The sequence below is a fragment of the Typha angustifolia genome, chromosome 15 (genome assembly GCF_048772165.1).
Source record: "Typha angustifolia cultivar Huaian chromosome 15, ASM4877216v1, whole genome shotgun sequence".
Taxonomy (NCBI): Eukaryota; Viridiplantae; Streptophyta; class Magnoliopsida; order Poales; family Typhaceae; genus Typha; species Typha angustifolia.
The window spans coordinates 21720776-21737689 of NC_133253.1; the positions used below are offsets into that span (position 1 = coordinate 21720776).

General features: G+C 40.7%; 5 protein-coding genes and 1 long non-coding RNA gene across 6 annotated transcripts; 3 read left to right on the forward strand and 3 right to left on the reverse strand.

Annotated features, from left to right (window-relative positions):
• The first annotated feature begins 1347 nt into the window (after positions 1–1347).
• LOC140778952 (ferredoxin-thioredoxin reductase catalytic chain, chloroplastic) lies at positions 1348–4873 on the forward strand. Its single transcript, XM_073123864.1, has 6 exons — positions 1348–1608; positions 1780–1892; positions 3672–3721; positions 3817–3888; positions 4185–4245; positions 4590–4873. Exons 1-6 carry the CDS (start codon positions 1512–1514, stop codon positions 4632–4634), a joined length of 438 nt encoding a protein of 145 aa, XP_072979965.1. The 5' UTR covers positions 1348–1511; the 3' UTR covers positions 4635–4873.
• A 65-nt stretch (positions 4874–4938) lies between these two features.
• Positions 4939–5842, reverse strand: LOC140778951 (zinc finger AN1 domain-containing stress-associated protein 12). Its single transcript, XM_073123862.1, has 2 exons — positions 5559–5842; positions 4939–5479 (listed from the first exon to the last, which is right to left on the reverse strand). Exons 1-2 carry the CDS (start codon positions 5664–5666, stop codon positions 5048–5050), a joined length of 540 nt encoding a protein of 179 aa, XP_072979963.1. The 5' UTR covers positions 5667–5842; the 3' UTR covers positions 4939–5047.
• A 1146-nt stretch (positions 5843–6988) lies between these two features.
• On the reverse strand, positions 6989–8973 carry LOC140779833 (U-box domain-containing protein 41-like). The gene has a single exon (XM_073125119.1). The coding sequence runs from the start codon at positions 8861–8863 to the stop codon at positions 7250–7252; it is 1614 nt and encodes a 537-aa protein (XP_072981220.1). The 5' UTR covers positions 8864–8973; the 3' UTR covers positions 6989–7249.
• A 2784-nt stretch (positions 8974–11757) lies between these two features.
• Positions 11758–14240, forward strand: LOC140778903 (uncharacterized). Its single transcript, XR_012107258.1, has 3 exons — positions 11758–12055; positions 12696–12911; positions 13131–14240. It is a non-coding gene; the product is annotated as an uncharacterized lncRNA (long non-coding RNA).
• A 139-nt stretch (positions 14241–14379) lies between these two features.
• On the forward strand, positions 14380–15093 carry LOC140777064 (uncharacterized). Its single transcript, XM_073120963.1, has one exon. The coding sequence runs from the start codon at positions 14380–14382 to the stop codon at positions 15091–15093; it is 714 nt and encodes a 237-aa protein (XP_072977064.1).
• Positions 15094–15425: 332 nt separating this feature from the next.
• On the reverse strand, positions 15426–16490 carry LOC140777265 (peroxidase 31-like). Its single transcript, XM_073121268.1, has one exon. It carries the CDS (start codon positions 16488–16490, stop codon positions 15489–15491), a length of 1002 nt encoding a protein of 333 aa, XP_072977369.1. The 3' UTR covers positions 15426–15488.
• Positions 16491–16914: the final 424 nt, after the last annotated feature.

Below are 16914 nucleotides of genomic sequence, written 5' to 3' on the forward strand. Positions count from 1 at the left end.
TCAAGGAGAGCATCTATTGTTCCTACTCTTCCTTGCTGCCTCTGGGGAATCAAGCATCTTGGTCCGACTTTTTTTGCTATTAGAGCATCTGCTTTCTATTTTGGATGGTTTGTATCTATTTGCAGTCTTCTTCCTTCCCATTTTAATCTTTCTCCATTGTTCATGCCTTTCTGTGGTTTTGTTTTCAACCAATTATCGAGTCATGCTATTTTTGTGGGCTCTGATGTCTGGATTTTGTTTGAGTGCTAGTGATTAAAGATTGGGAATTTGATCGTCTAATATCTGTTCAATTAATATTATAAGACCAGGTTTCTGAACACGAGAATACATGCAAAGTGAAACCTACCACCACTGTAATGATAACTGTGACTTGCATTGATGGAGTCCCCTATTGACTCTGAACTATCTATCCTGACTCTTTCGTTTCCAACGCATTCGACTTCCTACCATCCTATGTGAAACCACTGCTCCCAATGAAAGGTGAAGACCAAGAGATATTTCATACCAGAATACCAATCTTCTACTAAATTCTTCTCTCCATTCCTTTTTAAAGATTTTTTAATATAATTCATTTTGAGATGATTAAATGTCCTTTTTTTTTCCCTTTTAATGGTTTTGCAAATGGATTAATCTAAGTACGGCAACTCAGTTTCTCATAAAAAAAGATATATTATGAACTCAAACTACTAGTGCGCAGCTAACTAACAAAGACATTGTATACTAATTAAAAAGTTTTGGAGATAAAGTTGACTTCTTTAATTATCCGGACTAGAAGTAGGAAAATAGTTATCCCGGTAATGGTTAATCGATTGCTCTAAACGTGCACAACTACATCCAATTCACTACACAGAGCATCCAAATGTTACAATCTCTTTGAAATATATTTAAATATAGTCAAAGTACATAGCTTCAAATTATTTTTGTATTACAGGTGAGGAGTGCAATAAATTTGTCACACTCTCTTCTTATTACAACATGCATACAATTTTTACTCTGTGTTTAAATTTTGGTCGATCCGGCTTATACAGTCGAAACAGATCGGCTAATCTCCGATCCGAATCTTAAAACTGATACTTATAATCTTAAGTCAAATAACTCGATTAACTAATCTAGAACTAAATGCGAACTATATATATTAACTTGTGACTCAGACAACGAGTAAAACCAAATCGATCAAATTGAATCTGAGCTTTAGCATCACTTGTCGGGATGAAAAATCCAAATCCCGACGAAGATATATCTAAATGGATAGATATATGATATGTAATCCGACAAAGACATGTATCTAAGGCAAGTGTGAGGCGGTGTTCGCTTACGCTAATTATTACTTCCCATGTCGACTCAGAGCCACAGATCTCCTCGCATCCGGTTATCTCTTCGTCCCCTCCAAATGAGTGGCGCGTACCAGAGGTTAAAAAATCGTCGATCGAACTACGAGATAAAAAAAGCATAAAGGAATCAATAGAAAGGAACAATCCATACGCGGACGAGAGAGAAGCCAAGAACTCGATATGACGACCCAAAACGCCTTCCTTGGAGCCGCCCTGCCGAGCTTTTCGCTCGCCTCCGCGCCCTCGCGTTCCATTCGCCTTCCAATCAGAGCATCAGGTTTCGATTCTATCCCTCTTTGTCCATCTTAGTCGGGAATTTGGGTTGGTATCCGTTGGATTTAGCGATGTTCTCGTAATTTCTAGGGTAGAAATTGTGATTTAGTTCAGATTGCCCCCAAATAGTGCCTCGAGTCGTTATTTTTCGTTGTGCTTTTGGGATATTTTGCAGCGGAGCCATCGGATAAGTCGGTGGAGATCATGAGGAAGTTCTCGGAGCAGTATGCACGCAAATCTGGAACTTATTTTTGTGTAGATAAAGGGGTCACCTCCGTTGTTATCAAGGTATATATTATGTTATACTCACAACTTGTGCATACATAGAGTTCAGTAATATTCTGACATTCCGAGTAAATTGTGCCATGATTTTTTTTTTAGAGAAAGTGGCATTACCTATTTCTGGAGGAAAAGTTTGCACCTTAACATTTTCTTAAACTGATCAATAACTTTGTATGAGCAAGCTATACACTGGCATTCACCTGGCCATTTCTTATTATGGCAGAGAGAATTGATGGCCCATTTGGAATGGTGCATCTAACAACAGTTCGATCAAACTTCTCCTTTTGCAGTCTAACTCCAGATGCAATTGCTAAAATTTTGTCAAACAATTCAATGAGACTGAATGTTGTGGTAAAGCTGAATTTAGCCTTAGTGATTGGTTTTAGCGATTTCTCGATTAACATGATTCTAAAGGGCATGTTAAAGAATGAATGGAGAAGTTGACGATAACAATATAATGTAAGTTCTCTAGTTACATAAACAATAATATTGCTGCTTTTTGTAAGGATAGGGGATTCATTGGCCTCATCACGCCTTCCCCCAATTCGTTGATGCATAGTAGTTGTTGGTTAATGGTTCATAATTTAAGATTTAAGATGGGGACATCTTTTTGTAACATTGATCTAGTTGCATATTCAAAAAACTCTTTTGGAGTATATGCTCTCATTCTCTCAGTATGACAGAATGACTCATTTTGACTGGTTTACCTCTGAGTCTGATTCATGCTAATTGGAAAAACCAATGCTCTTTCTGAAGTTAAAATCAAAACACTACACTGAAACTAAAGTATTGTGGTTTTATTGGCATCCTTAAGGATGTTCAGCCGACAAAGACATGTAGGGCCTTTTTTTTCATATGCAATTCTTGGTGAAGTCTTGCGATATGATTGTGCTAGAAAAATAAATGAAGAGTTGTGAATGCTCTTGCAGCTGGTTTTGTTGTTCTAGAAATAATTGTGCATTTTATGCTGTTGGGTAACGTTTAATTTAAAGAGCAACTTTTTTTGTGATATATAAAGGATTCTTTCTATTTCCAAGTATGTTTAGTAGTGACGTAGACCTACATTAACCAATTGTATTCTAAAATATATGTATGGTGTAGCTTAAATGCAGTATATCAGAAGATGCTTTGCTCACATGAGTGTTTCGATGCTCTTGCTTGTACCGCTCCACTATTTACAGAGTCGACTGCTTTGTGTTACTTCTAACTTGTTGCAGCTATTTATTTACCATATGCTGATCAATTTAAAATCTCAAATGTAAACTTGCACAAGAGTTGACCTCTTTCACATTAGTGTACTCATGAACTTCTCTGGGAACATATTATAACCATACAGATCTGAGTCGTGGACAGCTCTTTACAATTACATTCCGCAAGCATCGAGTGTTGCAACTTGGCGAAGTGTGATAGAATGAAGCTTCTGTAGTATTGTCAGTTTTTGAGTATATTCAGTCCAATGGTCTTTGTTGGCAATCCAAATGCTTTACTTTCACCTCATATCTTCTAACTGGATATGGTGATGATGATGATAAAAAAAAAGCTGCATTCTGCTCATGACTACTTGCAGATCAATCTCCTGCAGCTACCTGAGCACTCTGAAAATTATCCATATATTTTAATATTGAAGTCAATGGTTTATGCAGCTTACATGCTCTATTTTTCCTAGTGAAATTATCCATCTATGTAACAAGATGTCTAAATTCTGCTAGATAATAATTTTTCCTTACCTTGCATTTATGGGATATTGGTCAATTGTTAATCTAGGAATTTTGAACATTTAATCAGGGGCTTGCTGATCACAAGGATTCACTTGGAGCACCATTGTGTCCTTGTAGGTAATGGATCTGACACATTCTAATAGTGCTTTTTTCTGCTTACAAACTTTTTACTTACTTCCCCATATATCTATTCTTAATGGCCTATATATCAGGCATTATGATGACAAAGCTGCTGAGGTAGGGCAAGGATTTTGGAACTGCCCGTGTGTGCCCATGCGGGAAAGGTTTGTTTTTCAGAACTCTAGTCAAATCTTCACTATTTAGATGAATATACATTACATAACCCCATCTGTGGTTACAAGATTGTGATTTGAAGTGTAGCAGAAGGTATAAGTTATAACTGCAGATAAGGGGTACATTTGGCTTCACTTTACGTTTAAAACAGATTATTATTATTATTATTTTGAACAGCTGAGGATGAAAATCATATTGATGTTTTAGTAAGAGGTTTTGTGTGATATACATGACTGACTCGCTCATGATATAATGCAATAGTTCTGATAGATGCTCACTTTTGCAGGAAGGAGTGCCACTGCATGCTTTTTCTCACCGATGATAATGATTTTGCTGGGAAAGAACAGGCATGTGCTTGACAATATTACTACTTTTCATTGATTACTTTACTAAGGATCTGCTATAGAATTCATTTTCCTGCTAATTATACTGGAATGCAACTTTGTTTGCAATTTATGTTTGAGAATTTACATGCTTACCATATTGCTGAAAAAACTGTGACTACTAAGATTCATTTACTACTGATATAATATAACTAAACAGTAATAATATGTGAACCTGGCTTGCTTATATGTATATAATCATTTGTATTCCTGTTCCACATTTAGCTTAGATTTTTGTTTCTCTGCTATAATTTTAATTGTAGTCTCAAGTATGATATCAATAAAGAATATGGTTTCTCGTCTTGCAGACTATCACCTTGGACGAGATCAAAGAAGCGACATCAAAAATCTAAAATTGCTTAGCAACATCGAGATTCTAACTTTGATACATCACTGTGTTGTATTTAGCAACCTCTATCTAGATTATAAATGTGGATCTACCCCCCATACAGAGCAAGTCTCTAGAGCTGCTGGCTTTTGCTGTTGTGTTTCATGAGCAAACAAAGCAACCAGCGTAAAATTCTCAATGTAGTGTTTACTCTTGTACTGGGATCACACGGTATTTTACAAGTGAATCTTTTGTTTATCACAACTCGTGTGTTCTTTTTGTTCTACTAGATGTTGGTCTAATTCTCAATGTCTTATTTCCAAAGATAATTTGGCCAATCTTTGATTTATTGCTTTCACCATTGAATCATCCATCATGTTCTAAAACAAATAGAATCAATAGAAAAAGGAAACGAATCCGTTGCATCTATTAACTTCGTCAGCAGGCTTCGATCGGTGGAGAGCGCTGGCGCGCATTGCCCTTCTTCTTCCCTCTGCAGTCGATTCCGGTGCTCCTCGCCGGTAACTTAACCGGAATCTTAGAGACGCTCGCCGCCGCCACAGGCTTGCAGACGTGATCCGTAGGGAAGCGGTGCTTCAAGCACACCTTTTGGCGGCAAGCCTTGCAGGTGCTGCAATTGGAGAAGGTGAGCAACTCCTTGCAGCGCCTCACCGGACACGTCGGCTTCCTCTTCTTGGATGGGTCGCAATCCCCGGATCTCTCGTGTTGTTCCAAGATGGTCTTCTCGCCTTCCTCTGCCTTCTTCTCTATGGACATCGAGCAAATCTCGCACACCACGACGATCCTATTGTTGTGATCCGATTTCGAGCAGTCGTGCGATTTGTATGTTCGATGTTCCAAGCAAAACACCTGCAGGAGGAGATTGCGTTACAGCGGACGCCGCCAAAGATTTGATCTTGATCGCTATCTATGGGTCACAATTACCTACCTTTTTACATCCGTCGCAGGTGAAGGGGAGGAAATCGAGTTGATTGCAATCTTCGCGGTCGCAGTGTAATCCGAGATTGGGGAAGGCTTCCGTTCCTCCTCTTCCCATGTCTTCTTCTTCCTCTTGTTTTCTTCTCTTTCCTGCTTTGATTTGGTTTTGTGAGGAGAAGTCGATCTTGGCGTTGGCATTTATAGATTTGCTTCTACGGTTCTACAGCTAGGAGCCGTGTCTTTCTTCCCAAGAAAGAGTTTGGGAGAGAGTCCGAACGGAGGAGGATCCGAAACCGTGGTCGGCGATAATTCTGGACGAGTCTAGTGTATGATCTCGTATGATATGACGAGAAATGGCTGACTTGGTCTAAGATTTTTATTTTAAGAGAAATTATACTTTATTTTCTTATAGTTAGGTTTAACTTCACAAGTTCCGTTTCACTCTAATAATTTTATTATAATTACTTTATCCTTTTAAGATTATATCCACGCGGAAATCATTATTTTTTTATTATATTTAATAAATTTATGTGTTAAAATAAAAGATATTCGTTAAAAGTAAAATTACAGTTGATTAAATAAAATTTTGGTTTATCGTTAATAAAATTGGACGAGTCAACTTATATAGTAGTCATTATTAGACTACATTGGCTATAAAATAATCTAGACGCCCTTGTTGAGAAAATAAATTTATTTATTTTAGTTTAATAATAATAGAGGAATTTATACTCATCTTCATTATTCTCTTTCTTCGTAACAATGCTACCGTCCATAAATTGCTCTTGCCAATTGGCTGGCGAGGGCGTTGGCAAGTATCCACCACGACAAGATCGTTGAGAAGGGTGCAACACATAGAGCCATGCAACATGGGATAAGAGGAGATCAGAGAGAGATGCAACATGGGACGAGAGGAGATCAGAGAGAGAAGAGAGTGAGGGTAATTATATAATTTACTATTTTAATATATTTTATTTAAAAAATTAATTAAATTTTGATATAATAATTAAAGATATAATAGTTATTTGGTGTATTTTATCACCATTGTTTATCTTTTCACTTATATAGAGTACATTGTAACTATAATTAATCTAAATTTATTGATATATCTAAAATAATAATTATTAAATTTAATGTAAATATAATAAGAAGAAGATAAAGTGATAAGAATAAATCTATAAAATGTTTAGTATTAGATCTATCTGCATGGTAAAATATAAATTCTTCTTATTTTTACTTATATATCTATCTGCTTCTTATTTTTACTTATATATCCATCTGGTATTTGAATTAGAAGAGGATGACATGCTTAGGATGTCAATTGTCAACCACATCCCATCAACCTACAAATTACTCATGCCAATCTTACATTTCAATGGAACGTACATTGCTTTGGAACATCTTATAACCACTATCTTTTCTCAATTTACACAAAATTAGTGGTGTAAAACCGTGAGTAGACAAAACTTTACTCCAGCAGACCAATTAAATCCTATCACTAATTTTGTTACCCAAAATCCTATCAACATCTAATCTCTTTCTTTCTTTTTTAATCACATTTTCTTTCTTGCAAAAATGATACAAACTTGAACACAATAAAATTCCACTTCCATGTACAAATCACAATCCCCACAAACTTATCCACTAAAACAAAACAAACTACCAAAACACCCAAAAAATTAAAATTAAAATTAAAATTAAAAATCAGAACTCGGCAGTGTTACTACGCGAAATACATCCGAAATCCTGATACCGACTACGAAACGATACCAACCCCTCCGATACGACACTCCCCTCCTCCTCCTCTACCTCTACCTCTACCTCTTCCTCTACCTCCATCCCCAACGCCGCCACCTTCGCCGCCACCTCTTCCTCCTCGCCCTTCATCGCCCTCAGCATCCTCCTCGCCATCTCCCTTCCCATCCCACCGCCGCCTCTCTCCACCACTTCCATCAACACCTTCTCTGCCCCCGCCGCCTTCGCCAATCCTCGAAACCTCAAACTCCCCCTACTCATCCCGTACAATGCAGCGATGCAGAACTCCTCATCCCCCGCCCCGTCCGCCACCATCCCCACCGCAGTCGCCACCGCGCCGGAATCCATCAAAGCCGCTTTCGCTTCTTGGCTCCCAGCCAAGTTCCCCACGACCATCATCGCCAGCCTCCCTATCTCCCCCTTCTCCGCCGCCGCCGAGAGCAAAGCCTTCACCGCCCCGGCCGTCCTTGCGATCTTGGTCCGGTTCGTCGCGGCCAGGGAGAGGTGGTATAGCGCCTTCCCGGCGTCGCGACGAGCTCGGTGGGTTTCGGATTGGCTGCAGAAGAGGTGGAGTAGTGGAGAGATCGCACCTAGTACCCCGATGGCGGCGCGGTTGTCTTCGTCTAACGCGAGGCTAAAGATGGCTCCGGCGGCATGGTCGCGCGCTTCCGGGTCGGCGGACTTGAGCGATTCGACGAGCGGCGGAACGCCACCAGACTGGACGATGCGGGTTTTGTTCGGAGTCTCCAAAGAAAGATTCGCCATTGCCGCGGCGGCGTGGACTTGGATGCTTGGAGAGCGAGAGAGAAGCGTTTGCCGAAGCGCCGCGAGTATTCGCGGCGAGCATAAGGATAGCCTCCGCTCACTACTCTCCCTCGTGGCTTGCCGGAGCGAAGCAACAGCCGATTCCTGCGCCTCGGGATCAACTAATTTGGTCAAGATCTCTTCTTCCATGCTATCACAAGGAGGAGGAAGAGCAGGAGTAGGAGCAGAGGCATCACTAGATGCCTCGGAGATTTCTTGGGCCCTTGGGGTTTCTTGATTTGGGGCTTCCTCCACCGCCGCGGGCGCGATCTCCGAGGAGGGGTAGGAGGAGGAGGAGCGGTAGGAGGAGTAGGAGGTGGAGGAAGACGGCGGCGAGAAGCGGGAATTGGGGTCGGCTTCGGAGGGAATGAGCCGTCGGACGAGGTTGCGCGCGGCGTCGGACGAGGGAGGAGAAGGGGGATAAAGGCCGGAGCTTTTGCACCAGTTAATGATGGTAACCCTGAGGGCGACGTTGGGGATGAGGAGAAGAGGGGAAGAATCAGAAGCAGAAGCAGAGAGGGAGAGGGAGGGAGGGAAGAAGGAGAGGTCGACGCAAGCTTGGATGCATCTGCGCTCGAAGGTTTGGCCGGAAGGGATGATGACGGGGTCCGCCATGAGAGAGTGGGAGATGGGGCAGAGGAACTCCATGGGAGGCTCCGGCTCCTGCTCCTTCCCGGCGGCGAAGGAAGACGACGGCGAAGTTGGGGTGGAGGGAGAGCGGCGAAAGGAGAGCTTCCAGCGTGGCCTCCCCGTTCCCATTTGTCGTAGTTCCCGATCTTAGTGTTCGCTGCTGTCTTGATGCGAGGAAAGAGAGATGGAAAGCAGGAAGGCAAGAGAAGACTGGAAGCTTAACCTCGAAGGATACTTATCTTTCTACATTGCAATTGGTGTCGCTTATTAGTTATTTTTTCGAGAAAAAGCTCACCAACGAGAGGAAAGAAAAATAATAAATTATTATTTATAAATTAGAAATCTCTTATTTATAGTTTGCAGTGAAACACTATTAAACCTTTTTATAACTAATATCATGCTTTATGTTCCCATAATATTATGAATATCGAATATATATATATATATATACAACTAAATATAAAATACAATGATTTTATCTAAATCATGGATAAATATATAAGTGTAACTCTTCATAAATTACAACTGAACAACTGTACATTTTATCATATTAGGCTAAAATCCACGTTAAAAAAAAAAGTACATGCAAAATTTATTCAAGCCAATGCTACACTTGAGTCCAAATTCTTAGGTCCCAATTATTCTTTCTTCTTCTTAACAGTAGAATAACTGATTCTGTGTAGCTTGTGACTACAAGAGATATACCAGCTATCTTCAACTATAGAAATATTAAGCAATTGACTTCCTCAGCAACATTAATGTTTATGATGATTACTTTGGTCAAAGCCTCCAAAAGGGGATGAGAAGAACAATAGTATCCTAGTAGATGCAAATTGAATATGGTAGAAAATAAGATCTTGGTTCTTGAAATCCATAGTAAAAGAAAAAGAAAAAGTTAAGTTGTTTAGCAATCATAAATTGGTATGGAGATTATGCATTGGACTTCAATTACTCCATCCAATGCATTGTAGAAGAAATTTTGTCCACTCTACATATTAAAAAAAGAGACAAAACTTTTTTAATATAATTTATTAAATAATCTTCTGAGTTTATGATCTATTAAAAAATTAAGGAGGCTTCCTTGTCACGAAAGTAACGCCACGAGCTACTTGTCCTGTTCTCCTTTTTATCCAACTCAATTATTCCCTTATTTTGATCCAAACAATGCTGAGATTCCTATTTGCTTTACATCTGACATACTTTTAACCTATAATCTATTGGATCACCTGCAGCCCTAGCTGCAGGAATTTCCTGCACTACTCGCCGCCTCTTTTGTTCGCCCCAAGGCACCAATTAATCTACTACTACTATTATTATTGTTAACTCTTTTTTAAATGCACACTTTTTTAAATGCACTTTTACTCATACCACCACAAACAAAAAGCTGCTAAAAAGAAGCGTAATTAATTAATGAATTAATTAATTATGAGGTGGGAGAAAAGAGGGAATTTAATTGAGCCGTGTGAAAGCTCTTCCATTGAAACTAAGCTGTCATTTACGAGTGCCTTCTCCTTTTGCTTTGGATTGCGGTCCCAAAACGAAAAGAAAAAGGTTAGGAAAACTAGGCAAGCCACTAAGAAGATAAAAAGATAGCATCTTTTTGTATGAGAAACTATAAATAATAATAATAATTATTATTATTATACTGACCACAGTATCACATTCATCTCTAGGCATAGTCTCTTTCATTCATTATTAAATCGTCACTGATTGGGATTTTGCTCCACTTTACCACCACGGGAGTCTCTAATGCTCGGTTTCTTTTGTTAATTCCACCATAATTAGCTCATGCCCTAAGTTTAGTATTCATATAGTCCATGTCGATCTGACCTAAATATAGAGCCTCGAACACAAAGAGTAATTATGAGCTTCAATAGAAGGATAGTAGAATTAATTTGTACATATTACTGAGTTCTTTTTATAACAAATATGAGTCTCCACATAATTTATTTTCTATATAAATTATTAAATAGCTTAGCAGTTTTACTATTAACTTATGACATGTTGTGAAATTGTAGTAGGCAGAGATGGGAACCACCACAGCCGGAGTGGATCAAAGTCAACACCGACGGCGCGCTCAGGGCGAGCGCCTGCCAAGGAGGTGCAGCGGCCGTCTTCCGTGATGCAACCGAAGAGCTTGTCCAGGCGGTATGGGAGCCTTGTCCGGGGAGTTCGGCCTTACAAACTGAGCTATGGGCCATCAGACTAGGACTGAAAGCGGCCGGAAGAGACTACAGGTTGGAGATCGAAACAGACTACCTAGAGGCCATCATATGCATGCAAAGGATAGAGCATAGCCCTTGGCGTGTTAGGAACCTGGTGCAGGAGTTTAATCTCGCAAATGATTGTATGGAAGTAAGGCTTACTCACATAGGTAAAGAAGCAAACAAAGTTGCCGACTGGCAGCGGCTAAGGCAAGCGTGGCCTCCGGATCTAGTGCTTTCGAACGGCTAAGCCACGCATCCCCAGAATTTTGTAAACTCATCACTGTCGATGTGGATTACGTGTAGATAGCTAATTAATTAATATATAGCTGGAAACAGCTCCTTGATAGTCCAAAAAAAAAAAATTTGCTGACTCATTCTTATAAATAATATTTTATGGAGACTCATTTTGGTAAATAACTCTGTATCAGTGGGGTGTATCTTTTAGGTCAAATAAGATTTTTGGCCCCCCATCATTAGGTAATAAATTACTAATGATATCTTTTAAGTGACCGAACTAATGCTGGCTTAGTTCAAGCACGGTAGTGAGCTTTCTTTTACGTATCAAAGTTAGTTAATTGACCGAATTAATGGTGGCCCAATAGAAGCCCATCATGCCGTGGTGGTGGCCTAGTGGGCTTGCCCTTTTTGTTCTTTTTTTTAGTTTACTCCCCCTCTGAAATATAGAAATTATTTTTTAGTCCGTCACGAGGTAGTACGTAATTCTGGCCCATCTCAATTCTCAAGCCCGAATCATATTAGTATCTCTCTCTCTCTCTCTCTCTCTCTCTCTCTCTCTCTCTCTCTCTCTCGCATTCGCCCGCTTTCTCCAAAAGTATTGCCGATGGCTCGATCGCGCTCTTCTCTGGAGTCCTTTCTTGATATCGCAGTGATCACGCCAATGTCGTCGCGTAACACCGTTCATTTACTTTCTTGGAATCAAGTCGGTCATTGCTACTCTCTTGTTGGAGTTTTAATGTGCTCAAGTTGCTGGCCTCTTGATTTGTGTGCTCTTGATGCGGAATCCATGGCGAAGGCGACTCTCAGCGGTTTGAGGGTCGATTTCCACGAGATCGACGCAAAGTTGCTGCATTTCCAATGGAGTAAACCAAAAGAGGTGGCGCTTTTCTTCTCTTTATTTGTTTTGTCTTGGTTATAGATTATTCAAAGGGTTCCCCGAAACATGCTATCAAAATTTAAAGTGTCACTCATAGTTATTTCTCTTTCTGTGAAATGGTTTCAAGTATAGGATTGTGGTCTCAATAAGGTTTTGTGTTTCAGGATTTGGCAATTTGGATCAACATAGAGAACTCTTAGTTTATATATATATATTTCAAGTTAATGTCTATTGAGATATCGATTACAAATATGAATGTAGAGAAATTAGATAAGGTGCACAGCTGTTTACATCCCTGTAAAATGCAACATATTAGTACTCAACAATTGAAGGTTTGTTCTGAAGTAAATAATCATGAACAATAACTTTGTAAGTCCATGCAATAAAGTATGCATGGTGCTTGCCTAGCTCTAGTGATGTACAAAACATCGCAAGGCTAAACGCCAGCGATCCTCGTAGGCTGTTTGATGACTTTGCTAAAATGATAATTAGTTAATCTGAACCTAAACTTTCAGCTCATGTCCCATCTGTAAAGCAATGCATGCAACTCAAGGTGAAATTGTTTGATAACTTTGATCCTCATTTTGATGTTCTTCAGCAAGATGATTTTACACCCCATTCTCTTTCTCTGTTACAACAGATATAACTCAAATAGCCTTCTGGCTATAGGTATCTAGGAATACAAGGAGCATTGGTCATTTGGTTAGATACTGACAGCAGCAGAATGGGAAGGCATTTCTTTATCTCAATCAGAGAATCTCTAATGATTTTGAAGTTTGATCTGAAATCTTGTTATAGCACTTATGGAAACTCAGTCAGAGATGGGTCAAGATGACAGGCAACTGGAGGAGAAGAGGTTCTTATGATTAATGCCCCTCTTACAAGTTACTGTTTTGTTTAGGAAAACATTACTTTCTACCCTAGATTTGTATGGTGGATGTTTAAGATGGTTTCTTGATTGTTGATTTGGTTGCTGATCCTCATGTAACACTCTTTCAAATTAATTATTGATCATCCACTAGAGTTGCCGCAATGATGCCTATAAATTAATGTGAATTCTTGATGCCTTTTGCAGATAAGTGGAGGGAAATCTTAAAAAGGAGAATTGATTTGGTGTTAGTGATGCAAGAGAGCAGAATAGATTAGAATAACACAATGTTTGGTGGGACTTGATTGCAGTGAGAGCTACAAGTAGGTGATATCCACCTCTGTCTGAGTGCCAAATATAAAGACGAGAGATTCAGCATAAGAAAATAGAAAACAAAACAAGAATTTTTTATTGCCCCCTCATAGAGATGATAGTGGGATCCAACAAAAGTATAAAGCATATGGGCCATCACGAATTTTGGAACTCCAGTGCTTGTTTATACAATGAAATGAGATTGATGACTTAACTCTTCCATCATCCCATACTTTTAGTAAATATAAGATATTCTCTGATCTGAAGTCTACCATTCACTTGCTATGTCGTCATCCACTTACTCTTGTTTCCTTTATTAGTTGTTTCCTGTACTCTACATCCTGATTCACTCCATGATGTTCTACTAAATTTGCAATATATCTGTGGTAGGATGCATGTGTTAAGAACAAATATTAAGAGCTAACTTTGATATACAAGTTTTATATTCCTCTAAAAAGGTTAAAAAGGGATTGACTACCCTGCTTTTCATCTGTTGGTCCAAAGCTTTTAGGTCCTGATGCCAGTAAAGTAAAAATAACCTGCCTAACTTCCATTATTAAGTTCTGAGCAGATGCATTGCCCCTTCTGACTTTTTAGATTGCAGCTATCCAGTATCACGTATCTTTTAGCTGTAGATAACTGTTTTCAATCTCAAGTTGTGCTAATAGAATGTAGGTATTGTTATCTTTAGTAAGTTAAGTAATGTATTTGTAAAGTGTTATCGCATCTTTTAGTTGCAGGAATGATTTTCAATACCAAGTTGTACTAATCTCATGTTTCTTTTGGTTACTTTTAAATCTCTTTCGACTACTTTGTAATTGAAAATTGAAAACATATCATCTTGTAAAATATTAAAGTCAGTAGCTAGCAGATCCTGTCAGCCCCGCTGACGATGCTTGTATCTGACCCTAATCTTCTGCTTCTAATTGATTATGAAGTGCTGTGGTTTCTTTTTAAGGGATATTAAATTAAGCTTGCTCTGTAGCATATCAATGTGGTATAAATGACTGCTGGATCCATCTATTATGTCAGGAGAGACATCAATAAATTTTCCCACATTGTCTACTGACTTCTTCTCAAAAAAGAAACAAAAACAAAAACAAAAACAAAAACAAAACAAAAAAAGAATTTCCACTTGGGAGGAATGGAGTTTGTAGCAGAACCAGGAACTGCATCCTCAAACTGCATACGTGACAGGGATTCAGAAGTTGGCCCCCTTGCCGTGAAGGAGACGAAGCTCCGGTTGTTTGGCTTTGAGATAAATCCCTGCATGACAGGTAGTTTAGATGCTAAGAAAAGATCTGCAAGAAGTCCCATTGGAGAACAAGCAACAGCAAGAGAGGCTCCTGTGCTATGCCAAACAGAGAAGGCGGACAAGGAGAGACGCTCATTTGCTGGCCTGGAAGTCAAGAAATACAGATGCCAGTTCTGTCTCAAGGAGTTTACCAACTCCCAGGCATTTGGGGGACATCAGAATGCTCACAAGAAGGAGAAGATGAAGAAGAAGCGATTGGAGCTTCAGGCAAGGAAGACAGGCATGGATTTCTTGTACTTCCAACCTCTTATCAAAAGCCACAGCTCTGCATACAAGAACTCTGCCTCATGGTTTTATGATCCTCGTCGCTGCTTTCCTGCGCTCATGCCCTTTGAGGAATCTCATGGAAGTTTTGAAGCCTATAAGCAGAACTCTTATCCAGGTGGATTCTTACCGGCCAAGCCAGCTACTCTAACATCGCACCCACAGAGCGTCTGCAAGTTCGGCGCAATGCAATCGAACTGCTCGGGAAGCGATCAATATGTCGAAATTAAACCTTCGTCGGCGTCACAAAATCTAGACTCCATAAGTTTGGATCTGTAGTTAGGGTTGACAGAGATGTCTAATATCTGAAATCCATCTCAGAATGCAGTGTAATTACTTATTATCTTAACCCATGATGTACTTTAGCAATAACTAGGAGGGTATCAGAGTGCTCTGCTGCCTAACTGCATGCATGACATATTCAATCTGTTGCTATAGTACAAGTGTTTGTAAGAGATAAGTAATTTTTATTTTTCAAGTAGATTATAAACATCTAAATCATGTATATACACTTTCTGAATTCTGGAGTGCTTTGCCAAATTTGCAGCAAAAGCATAAGTAATCGATATATATATATATAAGAGCATAATTGAATCTTATATCTCTCTGTTCGTCTCAAACAATAGCAACGAAGAACAACAAGAACATTGATAATTATAAGCAGTCAATGTCCATCAAGTAGACAAATTATTGAACGCATCGCACCTCCTCCTGACCTCCCCTTTCCTCCCGGTTTTTACGCCGTACATGCTCAGCTTCTGCATCGCGCGCGCGAAGTCTTCGAAGAACGCGGTCTGGTTGCTGGCGTAGTGTTTGACGAAACGCCTCGTCCTGGGATCCGCCACGAGCGCGCGGTCGGTCGCGAGCAGCCCAATCCCGCGCAACAAGTTCTTGTAGTAGAAGTTGTCGAACTTCCCCGGCGTCATGACATCGTTGAACGTGGCGATCGTCGGGTCGCGGAGGTAATTTTTGCACGCCTTTTGCAAAGCATGAGCGTACTGCGGGTTGAGGCTTCGGTCGAATCGGTTGTGGCGTTTGTAGATGCTGGAGGCGAACTCTTTGCAGTGGGAGAAGCCGACGGTGTGGGCGCCGGTGAGGGCGACCATTTCTCGAATGGAGAAGCGTTTGGAGGTAAAGATGTTGATGATTTGAGACATGGACATGTTGGCCGTGGGGAGGTTGTGTAGGGCGGAGGAGGCGCGGGAGGTGAAGGAGTCCTTGCGGCCGAGGCGGACGGGGTAGAAGGGGCCGCCGACCATGGAGACGAGGTCGCGGGTGGCGAGGGTGAGGACATCGGAGCAAGATACGACGCCGGGGCAAGCGAGCTCGAGCGCGGACTTGGCGCGGACGACGACGTCGAAGCCGTCTCCGGGGAGGGAGAGGTTAATGTCAGCATCGCGCTCGGCGCGGTTGAAGTGGTTGGAGGAGATGAGGACGGAGGCGTCGCACCCGCCGGAGAAGCAGTCGTGGAAGAAGAGGCGGAGTGCTCCGGCGCCGGTAGTGGGGCTGGCTATCTGCTTCGTGGTGACCACGTCGGACACGATCTGCTCGGCGCGCGGGCACGAGCGGGCGTAGTAGGAGGTGGAGAGCTTCGCGGCCACCAAGGGAGGCGAAGAGAGCAAAGAGGATGCTATCAGCAGGACGAGCACCAGAATACAATGGAGAAGGCTCTCCATCTCTACTAGTCTTAAAAGGAGATCTTGGTATTGCTCACTTCGTTTGTTATCTTCTTCTTCTTCTTCTTCTCCTCCTCCTCAGGAGAGAGAAAGAGAGAGGAGAAGGGATCAATCAATGTAGGAATAAAAGAGGTGGTTTGAATTGAGGGGAGGAGGGAGAGAGGAAGGAGAGGAGGGGAGAAGATTTAGAGCGGAGGTGGAGAGGAGGATACGTGTTTCTTTGATATAATTAGGTGACAGTGAAGCGCGGTGGAATGGAAGGGCGGGAGAGCAGGAGCATGCAGTTTATATAAACAGGACGGTTTGGATTTAGTGGACCATTTAAATAAGGAAATTAAAAATTTTAAACGGGAAAAACGTAGATAAACATTACATAAGATGAACTAAACTCTAATATCCACATAGAAACTGAAATCTAGAGATG